Below are 19,366 nucleotides of genomic sequence, written 5' to 3'. Positions count from 1 at the left end.
GCAAAGATGATTGATTGATTAATGAACTTGTCTTGTAATGATTGGTTGTTGTTTTTTTTGCGTGCTCAGATGTCCTACGTCCTGCTGGACATCACCCTGCTGGAGCTCTTTCCTGAACTGGACCATGTTGACCAGCATCAACAATGACAGCAAAGAGTTCATGTTTCCCCCTCAGTGTTGAAGGACGTTGCCATGGTAACTATTTGAAGGAAAACAGCTGATCAATCGATCCCAACTGGACAGTTCAGTTTGTCTTGAAGACCTTTTCGCCTCATCCAAAGGGCTTCATTAGTTCATGTTCATAGACTTGGATCGCGTCAGATGTAATCTAGATGCTGGTGCCAAAGTCCTAACTATTTCTCCTCCAACAAAATAAGAGCATGCTCAGGCAAGGATAGTTCCGCCCTAATGTAGTAGGAAAAAAACAACTGTTGAGATGCAAATGAGCAACCCTTCTCGTTAACATTGTGGTAAGGTGCGGCAAAACCTAAAGGTGCACCTGGAACCAGAAATGTGTTATTTGTTGGAGGCTAAATTCTAGTCTTTTTAGGAATGGTTGAAAGGACAATGTTGTCTGCGGGAGATAGTCGCTGGTGTTGCAAACCACCTCCTCTGGATGCTTTTTCACCCTTGACGTACAGTGAATGGCTTTCCTAAATCCCCTTTTGATTCATAACATGATTTAGGGACAATTTTGGTTCCAGGAACTTCTTTTGTGCCATTTTTACAACTGAATTGGATGCTACAGTGGGTTTTGGTTTACCACATTGTGCAGACTTCTTGTGCCGTCTGCATTTCCTCTTTAATGCCATAAAGGTCAATAACAAAAACGTTTCTGGAGAACATTTAAGATGACGTGATCAATAATTGTTTGTTGTTGAAAGAAGTAACAATTCAATTAAATGTCCGGCTCATTGATTGTCAAGCCAGCGTCTGTTCACAATGGGTACTAGGCAACCTTTTGCCTTTCTCTGAGAAAAATGTCTTAGGCTTGCGTTGATTTTGGTTGTACACATCGTTCAAATCGCGAAAAGGATAAATGTTTCATCAGAGTTCCTCGAGAGATCACAAAGGCGCAAAGGTGCAACATTTTACGAAAACATGAGAAAAGTAGCACGCTCTCCAGTCTAAAGGAGCAGTCGAAGAATGCACGAGTTTGCAGTGATAACTTCGTTAAAGGTTTGTTTGATATACTTTTGGTGTTTGTTGTTTCCCCATTTAAGTATTATCTTGATATTATTTGTATTTCTTAAGACACATTTTTGCTACAAAGTCTAAATAAAAGAAAGCAAATGTGGGCAAAACCTATAAGGGTAAAACAAAGGCTACAATCCTAAAAAAAGATGCTTTCAGCCCATACACAATGTTGACATTAATGGTTATATTTTGGTAAAGACGGGGCACACGCGACTTGTAAACGATGCGCGCAAGCAACAATTAGGCAATAGACATGACTGTAGAGGTGAAGTTAAATCATGAAATGCAACATTACCCGAGCAAAAACGGTGCCTATTAATCTGAGAGTCTTGATACCAATTTCCTTGACCAAACAACACACAAAAGTTGTAGACCTCCATGCTTTTCTAAGTTATCTGTTTTTTCGTTTAGAATGATTTAGGGAGTACAAAAGTTTGATGTGTCTGGGAACGCGACCGACGTACAATCCTTAATATCACTCAACAAATCTTTTTTTGATAAAAGTATAGGGATCTATTCCATTGCATAGTTAGATTTTTTTTGCTCGTATCTGCTTTTTGCAGGAAGATTTAAGCCTCTTTTGTACTTGGTGTACAACAGCCATCTTGAATGGTTGACCACCTCTGGTTTTCACTTCCGGGAAGAAGTCACGTGACGGAATACAAGCAATTCAGCAAACAAACGTTGCAAAATGAAAGAACTTCTTTCCTAAATTTCATTGTCGACTGATAGCTAAGACTAATATGAAAAAAAAAAAGTTGTTTGTTAAAATGTTGTTTTCAGATGAACATGACAAAAAGTATAAAGAGCACAATCACATAATTAAAACATTATGAGATGAAGATATTTGTTTGTATTTGTTTGCTTCTGACATGAATGTAAAATAAAAACACTCACTTCAGGAGCGCCACAATCCTCCACACTATGATGGCAAACAGAGGAAACTCCTCAGAAAGAGCAAACATTCGTTGTTCCAAGTGAAGGAGGCGGTCCACCCACTCAGACCAGTCCTCCTCTGGCACCGCCACCTCACTGGTCTGCAGATGCTCCTCCAGGATCCACAAAATGTGACTCAAGTTCTGGTAATGATCCACAGGAAACACATCAAGAGGAGAGTCGTCCTGCACGCACCGATCAATGTTAGCTACGTCAGCGGCTAATGCTAATGTGCATGTGATCAAACAAAATGTTATTCATTCATTCATTCATTTCAACATTCATTCAGACACATTCATTAATTCACACATCCATCCATTAATTCATCCAGCCATTCACATACACATTCATTCATCCATTCCTTCACTTTCATTCATACAGTTCATTCACACATTCATCCATACGTTTAATGACACATCCATTCATTCATCAATTCATTCATTCATGCTTTCCTTCAAACATCCATTCATACAAACTTTCATTCACACATTCAATACTATTCATTCTTTCATTCACACATCTATCCATTTATTTACACATTCATTCATCAAATCATTGATTCATGGATAAGGCTTGTCACATGACCATAGTGTGTGCAAGCATGTTTATGCTGATTAATCTATCATTATGAATTTGATACATATTTGTAACATATCTCCAGTGCAGAATGAATCAATATCTCTGAATATGGAATTATTATTATAGCAAAACAATTTTCACATGACATTCTGATCTATACCTGTAGAAAAGATTTTTGTGTGACTTAACATTCCTTAACTATACTCACCACGTGTTAGCGCCAAACACCAATTAGAGTTTACAGTATTTGAGCTTTCACGTATTTGAATAGTGGATGATACTGATAGTTGATAACAGACTTTTTACTTGAACTGTCAGAAACATTGAATAATTTTGCCACTACTGTAGTGCAAAATAACGGAAAAAAACTGAATTGTTTTTAATTGTTGACAAGGCAATATTTCTATCAAAATTGCAAAGAATAAAGGTTTCACAAATCACAAATGGTGTTTTTTTCATCTTCAGAGTCTGTGTTATAACATACTTTCCAACCTTGAGACCTTCGATTTCGGGAGGCGGGGGGTGGGGGGCGTGGTTAAGAGGGGAGGAGTATATTTACAGCTACAATTCACCAAGTCAAGTATTTCATATACATAAATAAAATAAATACTTGAATTTCAGTGTTCATTTATTTACACATAAACACACACATAAAACTCATCTACTCATTACTGAGTTAAGGGTTGAATTGTCCATCCTTGTTCTATTCTCTGTCACTATTTTTCTAACCAAATGCATGTACAGTAGATGGCAGTACTGTCCTGTTTAAGAGTGTCACAACATTGCGGTTTGCGGCAGATGAACTGCTTTACTGTAGACAAAAACGTGACTGCTGTTGTGTGTTACCGCGCTGGGAGGACGTTAATGAAACTGCCAAACAATAAACCCACATAAGAAACCAAGAACTCACCCTCGATCATTCTACAGTTATAACGCCATTGGGCACACACGTTTACGTATATTGTGGGAAAGCAGACGTGAAAACAGGCTGTCCTCACTCAGGTCCGCATTGAGCTGGAGGGGGCATGGCCTCCATCTCGGCCTGAATTTCGGGAGAAAATTTGTCCCGGGAGGTTTTCAGGGGAGGCGCTGAATTTCGGGAGTCTACCGGAAAATCCGGGAGGGTTGGCAAGTATGTGTTATAATCTAATCCAGATTTGAATTTTAAGTAGAGCTGTATTTGACCTTGTCCCGAACTGATCTACAGGGTGAATGAAAAGAGACATTTGTGACTTTATTTTATTTTTACAACTAAAAGGTTTCACACATTTTACAAGAAAAGCTTAACAATTTGGCAATTTTCTGAAAATAGTCGTAATTTTACTTGACAAAAGTCACAATGTTATAGGAAAACTTTAACGTTTTGGCAATATCCTTTGTTATGACTATTTACACATGTATATTCATATTTTTGTCACATTGTTTTTTGTCGGTATTTTGCACAAGTGACAATTATTCAATGATGATGACCTTTCGAGTACAAAGTGTCTGTCTCATATTAAATGAGTATCACCCACCTTTAAAATTAAAACTTACTTCTGCTTAGCAAGTACAAACCCCGTTTCCATTTGAGTGGGGAAATTGTGTTGGATGTAAATATAAACGGAATACAATGATTTGCAAAACATTTTCAACCCATATTTAATTGAATATGCTACAAAGACAACATATTTGATGTTCAAACTAATAAACATTTGTTTATTTTTGCAAATAATCATTAACTTTAGAATTTGATGCCAGCAACACGTGACAAAGAAGTTGGGAAAGTTGGCAATAAATACTGATGAAGTTGAGAAATTCTCATCAAACACTTATTTGGAACATCCCGCAGGTGTGCAGGCTAATTGGGAACTAGTGGGTGCCATGATTGGGTATAAAAGCAGCTTCCATGAAATGCTAAGTAATTCACAAACAAGGATGGGGCGAGGGTCACCACTTTGTAAGCAAATTGTCGAACAGTTTTAGAACAACATTTCTCAACGAGCTATTGCAAGGAATTTTGGGATTTTCCATCAACGGTCCGTAAAATCATCAAAAGGTTCAGAGAATCTGGAGAAATCACTGCACGTAAGCGATGATATTACAGACCGTTGATCCCTCAGGCGGTACTGCATCAAAAACAGACATCAGTGTGTAAAGGATGTCACCACATGGTCTCAGGAAAACTTCATAAAACCACTGTCAGTAACTACAGTCGGTTGCTACATCTGTAAATTCAAGTTAAAACTCTACTATGCAAAGCAAAACCCATTCATCAACAACACCGAGGAACGTCGCTGGCTTTGCTGGACCCGAGCTCATCTAAGATGGACTGATGCAAAGTGGAAAAGTGTTGTGTGGTCTGACGAGTCCACATTTTTCAAAATATATTTGGAAAGTGTGGACGTGGTGTCCTTCGAAACAAAGAGGAAAATAACCATCCAGATTGCTTTAGGCGCGAAGTTCAAAAGCCAGCATCTGTGATGGTATGGGGCTGTATTAGTGCCCACGGCATGGGTAACTTACACATCTGTGAAGGCACTATTAATGCTGAATGGTCCATACAGGTTTTGGTGCAACATATGTTGTCATCCAAGCAACATCATCATGGACGCCCCTGCTTATTTCAGCAAGACAATGCCAAGCCACGTGTTACAACAGCGTGGTTTCGTTGTAAAAGACTGCGGGTACTTTCCTGGCCCGCCTGCAGTCCAGACCTGTCTCCCATCGAAAATGTGTGGTGCATTATGAAGCGTAAAATACGACAGTGGAGACGCCGAACTGTTGAACAACTAAAGCTCTACATAAAACAAGAATGGGAAAGAATTCCACTTTCAAAGCTTCAACAATTAGTTTCCTCAGTTCCCAAACGTTTATTGAGTGTTGTTGTTGTTAAAAGAAAAGGTGATGTAACACAGTGATGAACATGCCCTTTCCCAACTACTTTGGCACGTGTTGCAGCCATGAAATTTTAAGGTAATTATTATTTGCAAAAAAAAATACAAAGTTTCTGAGTTTGAACATCAAATATCTTGTCTTTGTAGAGCATTCAATTGAATATGGGCTGAAAAGGATTTGCGAATCATTGTATTCCGTTTATATTTACATCTAACACAATTTCCCAACTCATATGGAAACGGGGTTTGTAGTATTAGTGTAGTGCATGTGTAACTGTACAGTTTAAACAAGTATTTGTTTAGTAGATGTATAAATGTACAGTTTATGTAGTACATGTAAAGATGTAATGGCAATCTTCACCTTCAAATATATTGTCATTACTCAACAGGTTTGAGGGAGTGATCCTACGCAGCAGCAAACATTGCAATGAAGCGAGGTCCAGTCGGGAGTCCAGTTTATGCATATTTATTAACGAATTTGCAGGGTGAATGAAACATACCCGGGATAATTGCAGTGATATTGTGTTATATGTTTTCCTGCCTGTTACTGTCTGCTGTTGTCTGCTGTTGGTAAGAACGGTTTGTGCTCCCACACCTGAGTACTTCCTCGTTTGGCTCACCTGTGTTCCTATATATCCCTTCCCCACTGCACTGCTCAACTAAAAAGCCCGCCACCTAGTGACAAAAGAAAGTAAATGCCAACTCAAAAATAGGGATGCCTTAAATGGCTCCTACACACCGGCCCCTTATTGTTTACACTGTAACAATTACTTGAAAGAGAGCCATTCAAATTAACTTTTACATAATTCTTCTTCTCAGTTTTTTTTTCTTTTTTCACATTTCATTTTTTTTATTTTTTCCATAATTTCAAAATAAAAACATGTTGGCATTTATAGTTCATTAATCTTGAATCTTCATTAATCTTCAATTTCAGTCTTTTGGAAGAGACATTTCTTGGTTATTGGTCTTTCCAGTATGTTGTTTTTGGTCTTTTGTCGAACTGTGCGTACAAGACCTTTTGCAAGTTTCAAGTATCCTCCCCAGTAACCAGGATCCTCGTGGGGCAGTGGAATCGACCACCACCACAATGTCACCAGGGGCAAAACTTCTCTTGACTCTGGTCCATCGCTGACGTTCTTGGATTAAAGGTAAGTATTCATTTGTCCATCGTTTCCAAAAGAGATCTGTCATGTATTGTACTTGTTTCCAACTATGTTTGATGTACAGATCCTCCTTTACAAAGAGTCCAGGTGGCAATATTGGATTGTTTTTTAACAAAAGAAGATGGTTTGGGGTCAGCGCTTCCAGGTCCAAGGGCTCATCAGGGGATTTGGTTATGGGTCGGTCATTTAAGATTGCTTCAACCTCACACATTAAAGTTTGCAATCCATCATCAAGTATTTGCTGATGAAGAACGGAGCGCAACACACTCTGTATCATGCGGATTAGTCGTTCCCATACACCACCATGATGGGACGTTGCAGGGGGATTAAAGATCCACTTTATACCTTGCAGTAGCATAGCGTTCTGGATTTCATCCTGATTCAAGCTGTTCAATGCTTTCTTTAAGTCTCTTTCCGCTCCTATAAAGTTTGTACCATTGTCCGATCTCAGAGATGAAACTTGATCTCTTCGACAGATGAATCTCCTTTTAACAAGACTTCGTCCTCTTTTGAGTCTAATAAGACCGAAGTAGTCCACTCCTACATCCGTGAATGGAGGTTTGTCTGGTTGAATTCTTTCCAAAGGTAAGTCTGACATTTTTTGGTCTCTGACTTTACTCCTCTGTCGTTTGCACACAATAAAGTGTTTTATGACTTTTCTTGCAGCAGAATTGGCTTTGATGATCCAATATTTTTTGCGGAGACAAGATAGCATGTAATCTCTTCCTGCATGTCCGAGTTGTTTATGGATGTGGCATAATAGTAGTGTGGATATGTGGAGGTCCTTAGAGAGAATAATCGGATGTTTGATATCTTCAGGCATTGCTAGCCTATTCAGGCGACCACCTACTCTGAGAAGTCCATCCTCCAGCACTGGATCCAATTTGTACAAATAACTGTTTCTTTTGACATTTTTCTCAGTCTGTAGAACAGAAATTTCCCCTTGAAATCTTTCACTTTGACTGAATGAGTTGACTGCATTCTCTGCTTGGATTAAATCTTGGGGAGATAAGCACTGTCCATGAAGTGTGGCTTTAAATACATGCATCTCCTCTTCAATGTTCTTCTTTAATTTGACATGATCATTTTCAACACTACTCACAGCAGTTTGAACTTATTTTCTTTTCCTAATCAGTTTCAAGAGTGTGGTCTTTACTTTTAAAAGCCAGGCTATTGCAATCTTCAGTCTCATCCAGGATGAGAAGTAGTGGATGAAATAGTTGGGTTCAACTGACTTTTGACAATGTCATTTGCTGTGATGCCAGGTTTGATTTCTGGATCATCAACAGAGATTTTGGATTCAACTTGCAAGATTGGCTATTCTTGGATTGCTTTCCAGAGAAAATCTGTTCCTCTTTTCCAATTTTTGTAGCCTAGGAAGCGATCTGCTGTCAGCCCTCTTGATGCTGCATCTGCAGGGTTTTCCTTTGTGCTCACGTATCTCCATTGTGATATGTCGGTAGCATCCCTTACAAAAGAGACTGTTTGCTACAAATGTTTTAAAGCGTTTGGTTTCGTTGCTTATGTATTTAAGCACGGTTGTGCTAGCCGTCCAGAAAAATGATTCCTCCAGTTTTAACTGTAGGTCCTTTCACAGCATTGTGTCAACTTCGACAGCGAGGACCGCTGCACCCAGCTCCATTCTGGGAATTGTCATTTGTTTTAAATGGTGCCACTCTTGATTTTCCTATAATGAATGCAACATGTACTACTTTGTTTTTGTTTTCCAGTCTTAGATATGAGACGGTTCCGTAGCCACTCTCACTGGCATCCGAAAAGTGATGCAGCTGTGAGTGTGTGATTTGACCAAAGTGTGTAGGCTTCATGCACCGGTCAACTTTAAACTCCTTCATTTTGCTGAGATCTGCTAGCCATCCTGTCCACTGTTGAGAGAAAACGTGTGGTATGGTTTCATCCCATTCAAGCTTTTCCTTGCAGAGCTCCTGCATAATCATTTTGGCTGGCAGAGTAAATGGTCCTAGAAATCCTAAAGGGTCGTATACAGAGCTGACCACAGATAAAATGCCGCGTCTAGTGTGTGGTCTTTCTGGTACAACAACTGTGAACTTGAACACATCAGTTTCCACACACCAGTGTAGTCCTAGGGCTCTTTCCATTGGTAGATTGTCCTTGTCCAAATCCAACTCCTTGATTTCTTTAGCCCTGTGCTCTTGTGAAATAGATGTTAATACAGCACGGCTGTTGCTGATCCATTTGGACAGAGTAAACCCACCCATTTGACAGAGAGCAGTCAGATCTTTTACTAATTGTACTGCTTCTTGTTCTGTGGGAATCGAACGTAAACAGTCATCTACATAAAAGTTATGGCGTACTGTGTCTGTCACCTCAGGTGGAAAATGAGCTTGGTTGTCTTCAGCAGTTTTCCTCAAAGCGAAATTTGCACAACTTGGTGATGACACAGCTCCAAATACATGTACTTTCATCCTATATTCAGTCAGATCTTGCAGCATATCACCGTCAGGCCACCATAAGAATCTCAGGTAGTCGACATGCTTATCAGACACCTTAACCTGATGGAGCATGGCTTTAATGTCTGCCATCAAGGCAACCGGTTAATGTCTGAATCTGATGAGGACTCCGATAAGTGAGTTGGTAAGATCAGGACCCTGAAGTAGTTCACAGTTCAGTGATGTTCCTTTAAAGACTGCACCACAGTCAAAAACAACTCTTAATGTTACTCTTTTTGAGTGGTGCACACCATCCATCCATCCATCCATTTTCTACCGCTTATTCCCTTTCGGGGTCGCGGGGGGCGCTGGCGCCTATCTCAGCTACAATCGGGCACACCATGATGTGGAATATACCAGAGTCTTACATCTTTTCTCTTCAGCTGGTCTGCTGGTACCAATTCAGCATACCCACTGTCAATCATATCTGTGAGGAAAGATGTATATTCTTTATGGAACTTTTCATTTTGGTTGAACTTGCGTTTCAGGCTCTGGATGCGTTGCTCTGCAATACAATGGTTGTTCGGCATGATGGGATCTTCTTCTTTAAAAGGTAAATTTAAACAGTAATGTTAATCTGTAATCTTTGCAGATTGGCTCACAATATCAAGAAACGTTTCCTCTTCTCTTGACATTTCCTCTGTTTCCTTACTGGATCTTTCACTGATATCTTGGTTGTACTGTTTGATTAATAACTCCTCCAGGTTTAGAATATATATTCTATTGACATCAGCAACAGGGCAGCCATTATGCCTGCTGGTGTCATCTCCTTTTAAAGGACCATAAATGACCCATCCCAATAGGGTCCTCACTGTGTATGGCCCGTCCTCCTGGCTATTGACCACCTCCCAGGGTTCCAGTGCCTTAGAGCCATTCGTGCCAATGAGGAGGTCGATGTCAGAGTCAATTTCAGGTAATGTGATATGGTTTAGATATGGCCAATGTTTCAAATACTGCTGTTTTGGAATATTGTGTGGTGAAACTGGCAGGGTTTTGTGTGTAAATACATCTGGCAATTGAATAAAGTAATTTGTATTTATCCTGGCTATTTCCAGTCCAGTGATGTGGTAGCTGGTTTCGGGTTTCACTTGATTCATGGTTTTGAGAAGGATAGTTTTTCTTTGTCCTGTAATGTTCAGTCTTTGCATCAGTTTTTCTGTGCAGAATGTGGAGGTGCTTCCATGATCCAAAAATGCATGTGTTTGTAGCACTGTGTCTCCCTTGTTGCTTTTATCTTGTACAGGTACAATGGAGTAGATGGAGGGGTCATCCACAGCCCCAATATGACCACAAGTATGCTTGGGAGGTGGGACAACAGTATTGGTTCCAATTGAATTGGTTTGAGTTTGTTCTATCTGTTCAATGTGGAGTATTTGTGGATGTTGTTGTTTACAGATTTCACATAATAGACGATTTCTGCAGTCTCGACTTAAATGTTCTATTTTCAGACAGCCAAAACAGGCTCCTTTTTCCTTAAAGAAGTCTATTTTTTCTTTGTGCTTCTTCCTCTTGAATTGTGGACAACACTCCAGTGTGTGACCACTCTTCTTACAGAACAGACAACTGTGAGATTTGACAATCACATTCCTTTTTCCTTTATTTGGCTCCACAGTTTCTATGGGTATTAATGTTGTTGCAAAGCTGCTTCTTGGACTTGACTTTACTCTTGGCTTAGGGACGGATGACGGCTTGACAGTTGATTGCTTAGTGTCCTGAATGTTACCAAACAGTGGATCAGAGAGTATTTTGACATGTTTTTCAATAAATTTCACAAGGTCTGGGAAAATGACACGATGGCCTTGCATCTCCTGTAGGTCACAGGCCTTGTTCCTCCACTGCTCTCTGAGCTTGCATGGAAGCTTTAGGATGATGGTCCTCATATTAGAAACAAGATTAATTTCTTCCATATAGGCCAGACTTCCCATTGCATTGGAACAACGTCTGAGGAATAAAGAGAATGCTCTTAAACCTTTTACATCCTCCAAATTAATTGTTCCCCAGGAAAAAGCCTTTTCCATATATGCTGTTGCAATATGATATTCATTACCAAAATGTTCTTTGAGTAGCTGTCTTGCCTTCTGGTAGCCCTGGGACAGAGGCAAATGTTGGCAACTTTGAACCAGCTCTTTTGGATGCCCTCTAGTATATTGTTCCAAGTAATGCAAACAGTCATAGGTGTCACACTTTTTCTCCATTCCATTTTCAAATGCCCTTATAAAGGTTTCATACTGAAATGGATCTCCATCAAACACAGGTATGTCTCTTGATGGTAAAGAGGAATGGACATTCTGCTTAATAAGGCATTGAAATCTGTTGTCCTTTTAGTAAATCAATAATGTGATCTTGTTTGATGGCATTTGTGACAGGGGGTGTACTGTGAACTGTATGACCTTTAACATCATCTTTTTTCACATGAGTATGATTACTTTGCCCAGTTGTATTCGACACATTTTTCATTTGCATAGTTGATTTTGATACATTGTCAGTTTGCATTAAAGAGAGAGCAGCCTGTCTTGGAGTCATATAATGAGCGTTGGTGTACTTTTCATATATGAATTGTTTTGGCTTCACAACCTGTGTGTCAGAGAGGGGCATTGTTTTCTTTGGAGCAGCAGCTCCCTTGTGTGATTCAGAGCTCATTCTTGACACTCTTGATCCTTCCCTAGATCCCATGGTTGCAAAACCTGCTCCCTTGCATTTGCTGCAGCCAGCTTGGTTTCCATTTCCAACTTTTCCTTTTCCATTCTGAGTTGTTCCTGTTGTTTTGCGAATTGTTCCTGTTGAATTCTTTGTTGTGATTCAATCTGATGTTTTTTCTCCAATGCAGCAGCCTCTGACATGAGAGCAGCCTTTTCGCCCTGGGCTCGAATGCGAGCAGATGAGGTAGAAGAGGTTCTTGATGTTATGGAATTGCGTGTGATTGAGACATTCGATGCACTGTCCTGGGCTCCGATATCAGAAAGTGTAACACATAAATGTTCATCATGGGCAAGTGAAACATGCATTTCATCTTGGAATTGTGTTTCAACTGAGCCAGGTGTTTGAGAAGGATGCAATTGTGACTCCTCTTCTACAGGAGCAGTGTCATGTATGGTTAGCTTTTTCACTTCTGAAAACCATTCATGCACAAGTTTTATGAAACCTTCTAGTATCTTAATCTTTTCTTGAAACTAGTCATTTTTCTATCAAGTTCCTCTTCAGGCAATGGTAAGGCAATCAATGAGGAATGATTCTCCCTTTCCTCTCCACACAAATGAATCAATTCATCCAAGTGACCTCTTACAGCATTTGCATTTTCATCATTTTCATTTGAATGCATGAGTTGTTTCATTGTGTTCCTTATTTTAGCAGCTTTTTAACACACGCTCCTATTGCTTTATGATAATTGTCAACTTTCATTTCCAAGCCTTTGGCAGTATACTTTATGGCTCTTTTTTCCTTTTCAGAATATTGTACATTTTCCCTTTCAGGATCCACATTTTCGCCACCTTGTGGCTGTACATAATCTTTGCCACCAGACATAATTGGCCAAGTCTCTCCCTTATGCTGCTTTCAGCTCCACACAACTCACCCTATAGAGCTGGCAGGTGTTTCCAATCACCCTGGCTGATGAGCAGCAGCGTGGCCGTGGCACAATTCGTCCTCTTGCAGCTTTATGATGTCCTTCTGTGTTCTTCTTCTTGTCCTTTTCACTCGAAGAGCACCATTCTTAATTGATGTGTAATGGCAATCTTTACCTTCAAATGTTCAAATTTATTGTCATTACTCAACAGGTTTGAGGGAGTGATCCTACGCAGCAGCAAACATTGCAATGAAGCGAGGTCCAGTCGGGAGTCCAGTTTATGCATATTTATTAACGAATTTGCAGGGTGAATGAAACATACCCGGGATAATTGCAGTGATATTGTGTTATATGTTTTCCTGCCTGTTACTGTCTGCTGTTGTCTGCTGTTGGTAAGAACGGTTTGTGCTCCCACACCTGAGTACTTCCTCGTTTGGCTCACCTGTGTTCCTATATATCCCTTCCCCACTGCACTGCTCAACTAAAAAGCCCGCCACCTAGTGACAAAAGAAAGTAAATGCCAACTCAAAAATAAGGATGCCTTACAGTAAATGGCTCCTACAACATGTGTAAATATAGTTTATAGAATTAGTATAAGTGTAGTACATGTATAAATGTACAGTTTATACAAGCATACTTGCCAACCTTGAGACCTCAGAATTAGGGAGATATTTAAAAGGCTTGCTGGGGCGGGGTGTATATATAAATATGTATATATAATTATATATATAGCTGTAATTCACTGAATTTCAAATATTTCATTTATATATATACATACTGTATAAGTATATATATATATATACACACATATATATGTATATATAAATATATGTGTATATATATTCACACATACAGTATACACACATATACTTATACAGTATGTATATATATATATATATATATATATATATGAAATATTTGAAATTCAGTGAATTACAGCTATATATATAATTATATATACATATTTATATATACACCCCGCCCAACAAGCCTTTTAAATATCTCCCTAATTCTGAGGTCTCAAGGTTGGCAAGTATGCTTATATATATATATATATATATATATATATATATATACACACACACATATACATATATATATAGCTGTAATTCACTGAAATACAGCTGTATATATATAAAACGGCTCCCAGTGAAGGATAGGGATGATGTTCGTTAAGAAATTTTTGATGTCGATACCATTAGCGAATCCTCTTATCGAACCGTTTCCTTATCGAATCCAGAAAGGTTGTTGTGTGTGCACTGAGTTCCAAAAGTCATAGATGTAATATGACTGGTCCAGCACGCTGCTTATATGTAGGGAAAGAGGACGTGACTGAGGACAGCATGCGACCGTTAAAGGGTGACGGTTGCAGGTGAGAGAGGACGCTAAAGTCATGCCCCAATATTGTTGTCCACTTGGAAATCGGGAGAAATTTGTGAGAATAGTTTCCCCCTGGAGATTTTCGGGAGGGACACTGAAATTCGTGACTCTCCCGGGAAAATCGGGAGGGTTGGCAAGTATGTATACAAGTAGTATAAGTGTGTAAATGTACAGTTTATACAAGTAGTTGTAAAGTGTTTTGGTTGCTCTTCTGCCTCCTATCGTCTCTCTGTTCCAGCACCTGGTTTTTGTAGTTCCGGGGCTGAGACACTCTAGCCCACATGCAGCTAATTTGTTTCTAGCCATTTAAGCCATTCTACCACCCCTATCATTGCCAGTTGATAGTCGATGCTTCGCTCACCTCCAAGAACGTTTAACACTCGCTTGGCAGTCACCTGTGATCAACATTCCTGTCTTGGCTGGGCTCACACTTACTTTCCCAGTGGCTTGGTCCTGGTATAGTTGTGTGGTCTATTTCAGCACTCCTAAGTGTATTTTGTATTCCCCACTCATATTTAGTGCGTTTTCTGTTCTTTTTCCACTCCTCGCAAGGGCGTCTTTTGTTATTAAACATTGTTATTTTTGGTAACTGTTTTAACTTTACTTCATAATCTAATTCCGGCATAGCCTATCAAAACAGTAGTATTCCATCCCATCCATCCATTTTCTACCGATTGTTCCCTTTTTTTTTTTGGGGGGGGGCCACGGGGGGCGCTGGCGCCTATCTCAGCTACAATCGGGCGGAAGGCGGGGTACACCCTGGACAAGTCGCCACCTCATCGCAGGGCCAACACAGATAGACAGACAACATTCACACTCACTTTCACACACTAGGGCCAATTTAGTGTTGCCAATCAACCTATCCCCAGGTGCATGTCTTTGGAAGTGGGAGGAAGCCGGAGTACCCGGAGGGAACCCACACATTCACGGGGAGAACATGCAAACTCCACACAGAAAGATCCCGAGCCTGGATTTGAACCCAGGACTGCAGGACCTTCGTATTGTGAGGCAGACGCACTAACCCCTCTGCCACTGTGAAGCCCAACAGTAGTATTACTTTAGTACATTTACAAATCTACAGTTTATGTAGGACATGTAAAAATGTACAAAGGTAACATGACAACAAGAGTGCGATTACCTGCATGGCCTTCCACAGCCTGTCAGCCAGTATGTTGACCTCACACAGGAAGTGGCCTACCAAGAACGACTTTGACATGCGACTGTTTGCCAATGTCACCAAGCAGGCCGTCAGCAACTCTACATTCTGGAAGACACGAGTGTGTAAATTATGGCCGACAAGTTTAGGAAAACAAATAATCATTTTTATTTGTGTTCTTCATACTTTATTGTGTACAATGAAAGAACAGCATGAAAATTATAATGACGCTCAAAGGCCGTTAGCATGTTCGAAAACAAGAACATGATAGTAGCACGTTTAAAGAAGGTTAGAGAGCATGTTAGCGTGTTTGTAGACAAGGTTAAAGAGTATGTTAGCATGTCTTCTTTCCAAGTAAAATTCATGAAAACAGACTTAAAGAGCATGTTAGCCTGTTTGAAGACAAGGTAAAAAGCATGTTAGCATGTTTTCGTTGTCAATTAAAGTTGCTAAAAACAAGGTTAAAGAGCATGTTAGCATGTTTGAAGACAAGGTAAAGAGCATTTTAGCATGTGTTCTTTATCAAACAAAGTTGATGAAAACGTGGTTAAAGAGCATGTTTGAAGACAAGGTTAAAGAGTATGTTAGGATGTTTGAAGAAACAATAACAAGCTTGTTAGCCTGTTTGAAGAAAAGGTTAAATAGCATGTTAGCATGTGTCAAAACAATGTTAAAGAGCATTCAACAATGTTTGAAATAAATGTTATGTTACGGCCGCACATTCAGCACACTCAGCTGTGCGCTCCTCTGAGATGGACATGTCCTTCGCACGGCTGCACGAAATCTTCAATCAACGGTGATGAAAATTCCCCTGCCTTTATAAGCCAGCGGATCCTATGTTCCAGTGCCAGAACGTAGCTACTTGTACCAGTACAGTAAGCCTCACGGGTCTCCAGCTTTCCTCACTTATGTGCTTCCTTGCTCTCTATGTTTCCCCTCTTTGGTGCTCAATGTGTACTGTCCTGTGTCATCACCCTGCAGTTCCTCTTTGTTCCCTGAATTCTAGTTGTGTTTCTCGTCTTCCCGAATTCCCTCCTGTCTTCTTGCTGCCTTCCTGGATCTCGACCTCTCACCTAGACACGGACTCTGACGCCTCTTTCCTGCCCTTGCCATCTGGCACGCCCACGGAACTCCGAAACTGCCTTGCTCCTTCTGGACTTACGCACCTTCCTCAACACGCACCTTCAACACCTCACGGTAACACTCAACGGATAATCGCTTCACTTAGTCACACACCACATATTTGGCTTAATTACACACGTCACACATTCGTGCAAATAAACACGCTGCAAGCGTAACAATGTCCCTGTCTCGGGGCCGTCTCCTTCCTCACTGTACCTTTACAGATTAAAGAGCATGTTAATATGTTTGAAGACAAGGTAAGAGAGCATGTCAACATTTTTTAAGAAAAGGTTAAAGAAAAAGTTACCATGTTTGAAGAAAAGGTTAAATAGCATGTTCACACGTGTGAAAACAATGTTAAAGAGCAGTTTACCATGTTTGAAGTAAAGGTTAAAGAGTATGTTACCAAGTTTGAAGAAAAGGTTAAATAGCATGTTAACATGTTTAAAGACAATGTGAAAGTGGATGTTTTATTTATCAAAGTGAAAAATTGTGTGATGTTCAGTACTGTTTTCTCCAAAAAAGTATTGTCCTTTTTCAAAACGTTTTCAATTCAATTTTTCATTTATTGTTAGATGTTGGTACTTTGGTACAGTAAAGTATGGCAAAGTACAGTAGACTATGGTACATTTGAGTACGGCAGTACAGTATGATATGGCATAGTATGCTACAGTATAGTACAATATAGTATGCAAAAGTATGGTTGGTAAATGGGTTGTACTTGTATTGCGCTTTTCTACCCCTTTTTAAGGAGCCCAAAGCGCTTTGACAGTATTTCCACATTCACCCTTTCCCACACACATTCACGGTGGGGGCTGCCATGCAAGGCGCTCACCAGGTCCCATCCGGAGCAAGGGTGAAGTGTCTTGCCCAAGAACACAACGGACATGACTAGGATGGTAGAAGGAGGGGATTGAACCAGTAACCCTCAGATTGCTGACACAGCCCATCTACCAACTTCGCCACGCCGTCCCCCACGTTCGGTATATTAACACGTACTACAACATTTGTACTAGAATAAGAAGATGATGCAAAGATGAAGTGAGGAAGAGAGAAAGGAAAAGGTTACTCACAGTATGGCGCTGGTTGGTGTGCATTAGGATGGCGGTCAGCTCCTTCAAAGAGGAGTGCATGTGCGTTATCAAGTCACCACACGGTGCGTTCTGACAGAAGAACCAATCCAGTGCTTGTGTCCACGCCCGACACGCCTTTAGGGCGAGCTCGCCTTCTTTGGCGGTGCGGCGGTCCCTAAACGCCGACACCACAGAGTCCATGAGCACACACAGCGTGTCCGGCAAAAGCGTACCCGCACTCTCGCCCGGACCGAGCCACAGCGAGTCTGGACCACTGCCTACTCGCTGTAAAGTGCACAGTGACTGCAGAAAGTGTACGTGAGGAAGACTCGCCGCCCCTCGTTCAGGATCTTTGGGCTGATTGGACAGAAAAGCCAACGGGAGGAGTTCTGGCGTGTCCGAGAAGCTGCCTGTTGGTGAAGACCTGCTACATGTGAGACACACACCTTGACATCCTCGCTCCGTGAACACACCTGCTGTTGTCAACTTGAACACACCTGCTGACGTCGTGGTGATTATGTTCAGCATGTCAGCTTGGCTCCTCCTCCTCCGCTCTTGGCGTTGCAGGCTGCTTGCTAAAGCTTCAACGTGATGGCGACTGCTCACGCCCGGCGGCCGGCTTTTGACCACTGCCACGACCACGGCCAACATCGCTTATGTTTGAAAACATTAGGAATGTCATAAGTATTGTATTTGTAAATACAGTACAATATAATAATACAACAATACACCCTTGGTGTGCTACAGCAGTGGTTCTCAAATGTGGGTACGCGTACCCCTGGGAGTACTTGAAGGTATGCTGCCAAGGGGTACGTGAGATTTTTAAAAAATATCCTACAAATATCAATAATTCAAAAATCCTTTATCAATATATTTAATATATTAATACTTAATATAATACTTAAACAAAATATGAATGTAAGTTCATAAACTGCGAAAAAAAATGCAATATTCAGAGTGGACAGCTACATTTTTTGTGGACATGTTCCATAAATATGGAAGTTAAAGATTTCTTTTTTTGTGAAGAAATGTTTAGAATTAAGTTGATGAATCCAGATGAATCTCTATTACAATCCCCAAAGAGGGCACTTTCAGTTGATGACGACTTCTAAGTATAGAAATATTTATTTATAATTGAATCACTTGTTTATTTTTCAACAATTTTTAGTTACTTTTATATCTTTTTTTACAAATAGTTCAAGAAAGACCACTACAAATGAGCAATATTTTGCACTGTTATACAATCTAATAAATCAGAAACTGATGAAATAGTGCTGTATTTTACTTCTTTATCTCTTTTTTTTCAACCAAAAATGCTTTGCTCTGATTAGGGGGTACTTGAATTAAAAAAAAATGTTCACAGGGGGTACATCACTGAAAAAAGGTTGAGAACCACAGTACTGCAGTATTCCTACCATACTTACCAGCAACAAAGACAAACCTGAAAAATTATGTTCTTGCTATCTAAATTTGATTATTAGTGAAATATTTGATGAAGACTTGCAGTCCAACACGAGTACTAATAGTGTGTTTTAGCGAACACCTGCTAGCTAAGTTAAACAGTATTAATTCAACTTTAGTAATATCGCCTGAACCTTTGTGGTAACATTTGTTGACTCGTAAAAGTTATCATTTACCGGCTGAACAAAAAAACTAAGTCAAAGAGTGACGATTAGAAGTTGGAATTACCTGTCAATCTTTTCTGTTTCTCCATTAGATGAGCTAACAATGCTAACCGCAGATAGCAGTCAATTGTCTATTTTAATAACATTTAATTAGAAAAAAAAAACAGGTAGCATTCATACAAGTGTGTTACGTCATGTCACTTCAGGCTTCTTCATCGTCAACTTCCGG

General features: G+C 40.1%; 3 protein-coding genes across 5 annotated transcripts in view; 1 reads left to right on the top strand and 2 right to left on the bottom strand.

The window, feature by feature from the left end:
- LOC133553335 (sorting nexin-14-like) overlaps positions 1 to 925 on the top strand; it is an 18,670-nt gene extending 17,745 nt beyond the window's left edge. For both annotated transcript variants that reach the window (XM_061901422.1, XM_061901423.1), the window contains exon 28: positions 70 to 925. In XM_061901422.1, the coding sequence (XP_061757406.1) occupies positions 70 to 147 (78 nt within the window). In that variant the 3' untranslated portion in view covers positions 148 to 925. The remainder of the gene's footprint in view (positions 1 to 69) is intronic.
- LOC133553339 (meiosis-specific protein MEI4-like) lies at positions 637 to 19,366 on the bottom strand. 2 transcript variants are annotated; one of them, XM_061901429.1, is made up of 5 exons: positions 19,202 to 19,366; positions 18,010 to 18,165; positions 17,513 to 17,922; positions 15,300 to 15,425; positions 637 to 2,318 (listed from the first exon to the last, which is right to left on the bottom strand). In XM_061901429.1, the coding sequence occupies exons 1-5, from the start codon at positions 19,224 to 19,226 to the stop codon at positions 2,091 to 2,093; spliced, it is 945 nt and encodes a 314-aa protein (XP_061757413.1). In that variant the 5' UTR covers positions 19,227 to 19,366; the 3' UTR covers positions 637 to 2,090. The 2 variants fall into 2 exon arrangements, with proteins under 2 accessions (XP_061757413.1, XP_061757414.1); XM_061901430.1 differs by having other exon boundaries at positions 637 to 2,276.
- LOC133553338 (uncharacterized) lies at positions 6,039 to 9,312 on the bottom strand. The gene has a single exon (XM_061901428.1). It carries the CDS (start codon positions 9,310 to 9,312, stop codon positions 8,356 to 8,358), a length of 957 nt encoding a protein of 318 aa, XP_061757412.1. The 3' UTR covers positions 6,039 to 8,355.

The sequence above is a fragment of the Nerophis ophidion genome, linkage group LG05 (assembly GCF_033978795.1).
Source record: "Nerophis ophidion isolate RoL-2023_Sa linkage group LG05, RoL_Noph_v1.0, whole genome shotgun sequence".
NCBI classification, from domain to species: Eukaryota; Metazoa; Chordata; class Actinopteri; order Syngnathiformes; family Syngnathidae; genus Nerophis; species Nerophis ophidion.
The sequence above is the reverse complement of the archived record's forward strand: the minus strand, read 5'-3'. Positions and strand labels throughout refer to the sequence as shown.

What these genes read in the sequence shown, in the direction of transcription:
- LOC133553338 (XM_061901428.1), bottom strand. Translation starts at nt 9,312, where the DNA reads ATGGCAGACATTAAAGCCATGCTCCATCAGGTTAAGGTGTCTGATAAG.
- LOC133553339 (XM_061901429.1), bottom strand. Translation starts at nt 19,226, where the DNA reads ATGGAGAAACAGAAAAGATTGACAG. An exon ending in ACACCAACCAGCGCCATACT is followed by an intron (nt 15,426 to 17,512) that starts GTGAGTAACCTT and finishes CGTGTCTTCCAG; the next exon opens with AATGTAGAGTTGCTGACGGC. An exon ending in GGCTGTGGAAGGCCATGCAG is followed by an intron (nt 2,319 to 15,299) that starts GTAATCGCACTC and finishes CGGTGCGTGCAG; the next exon opens with GACGACTCTCCTCTTGATGT.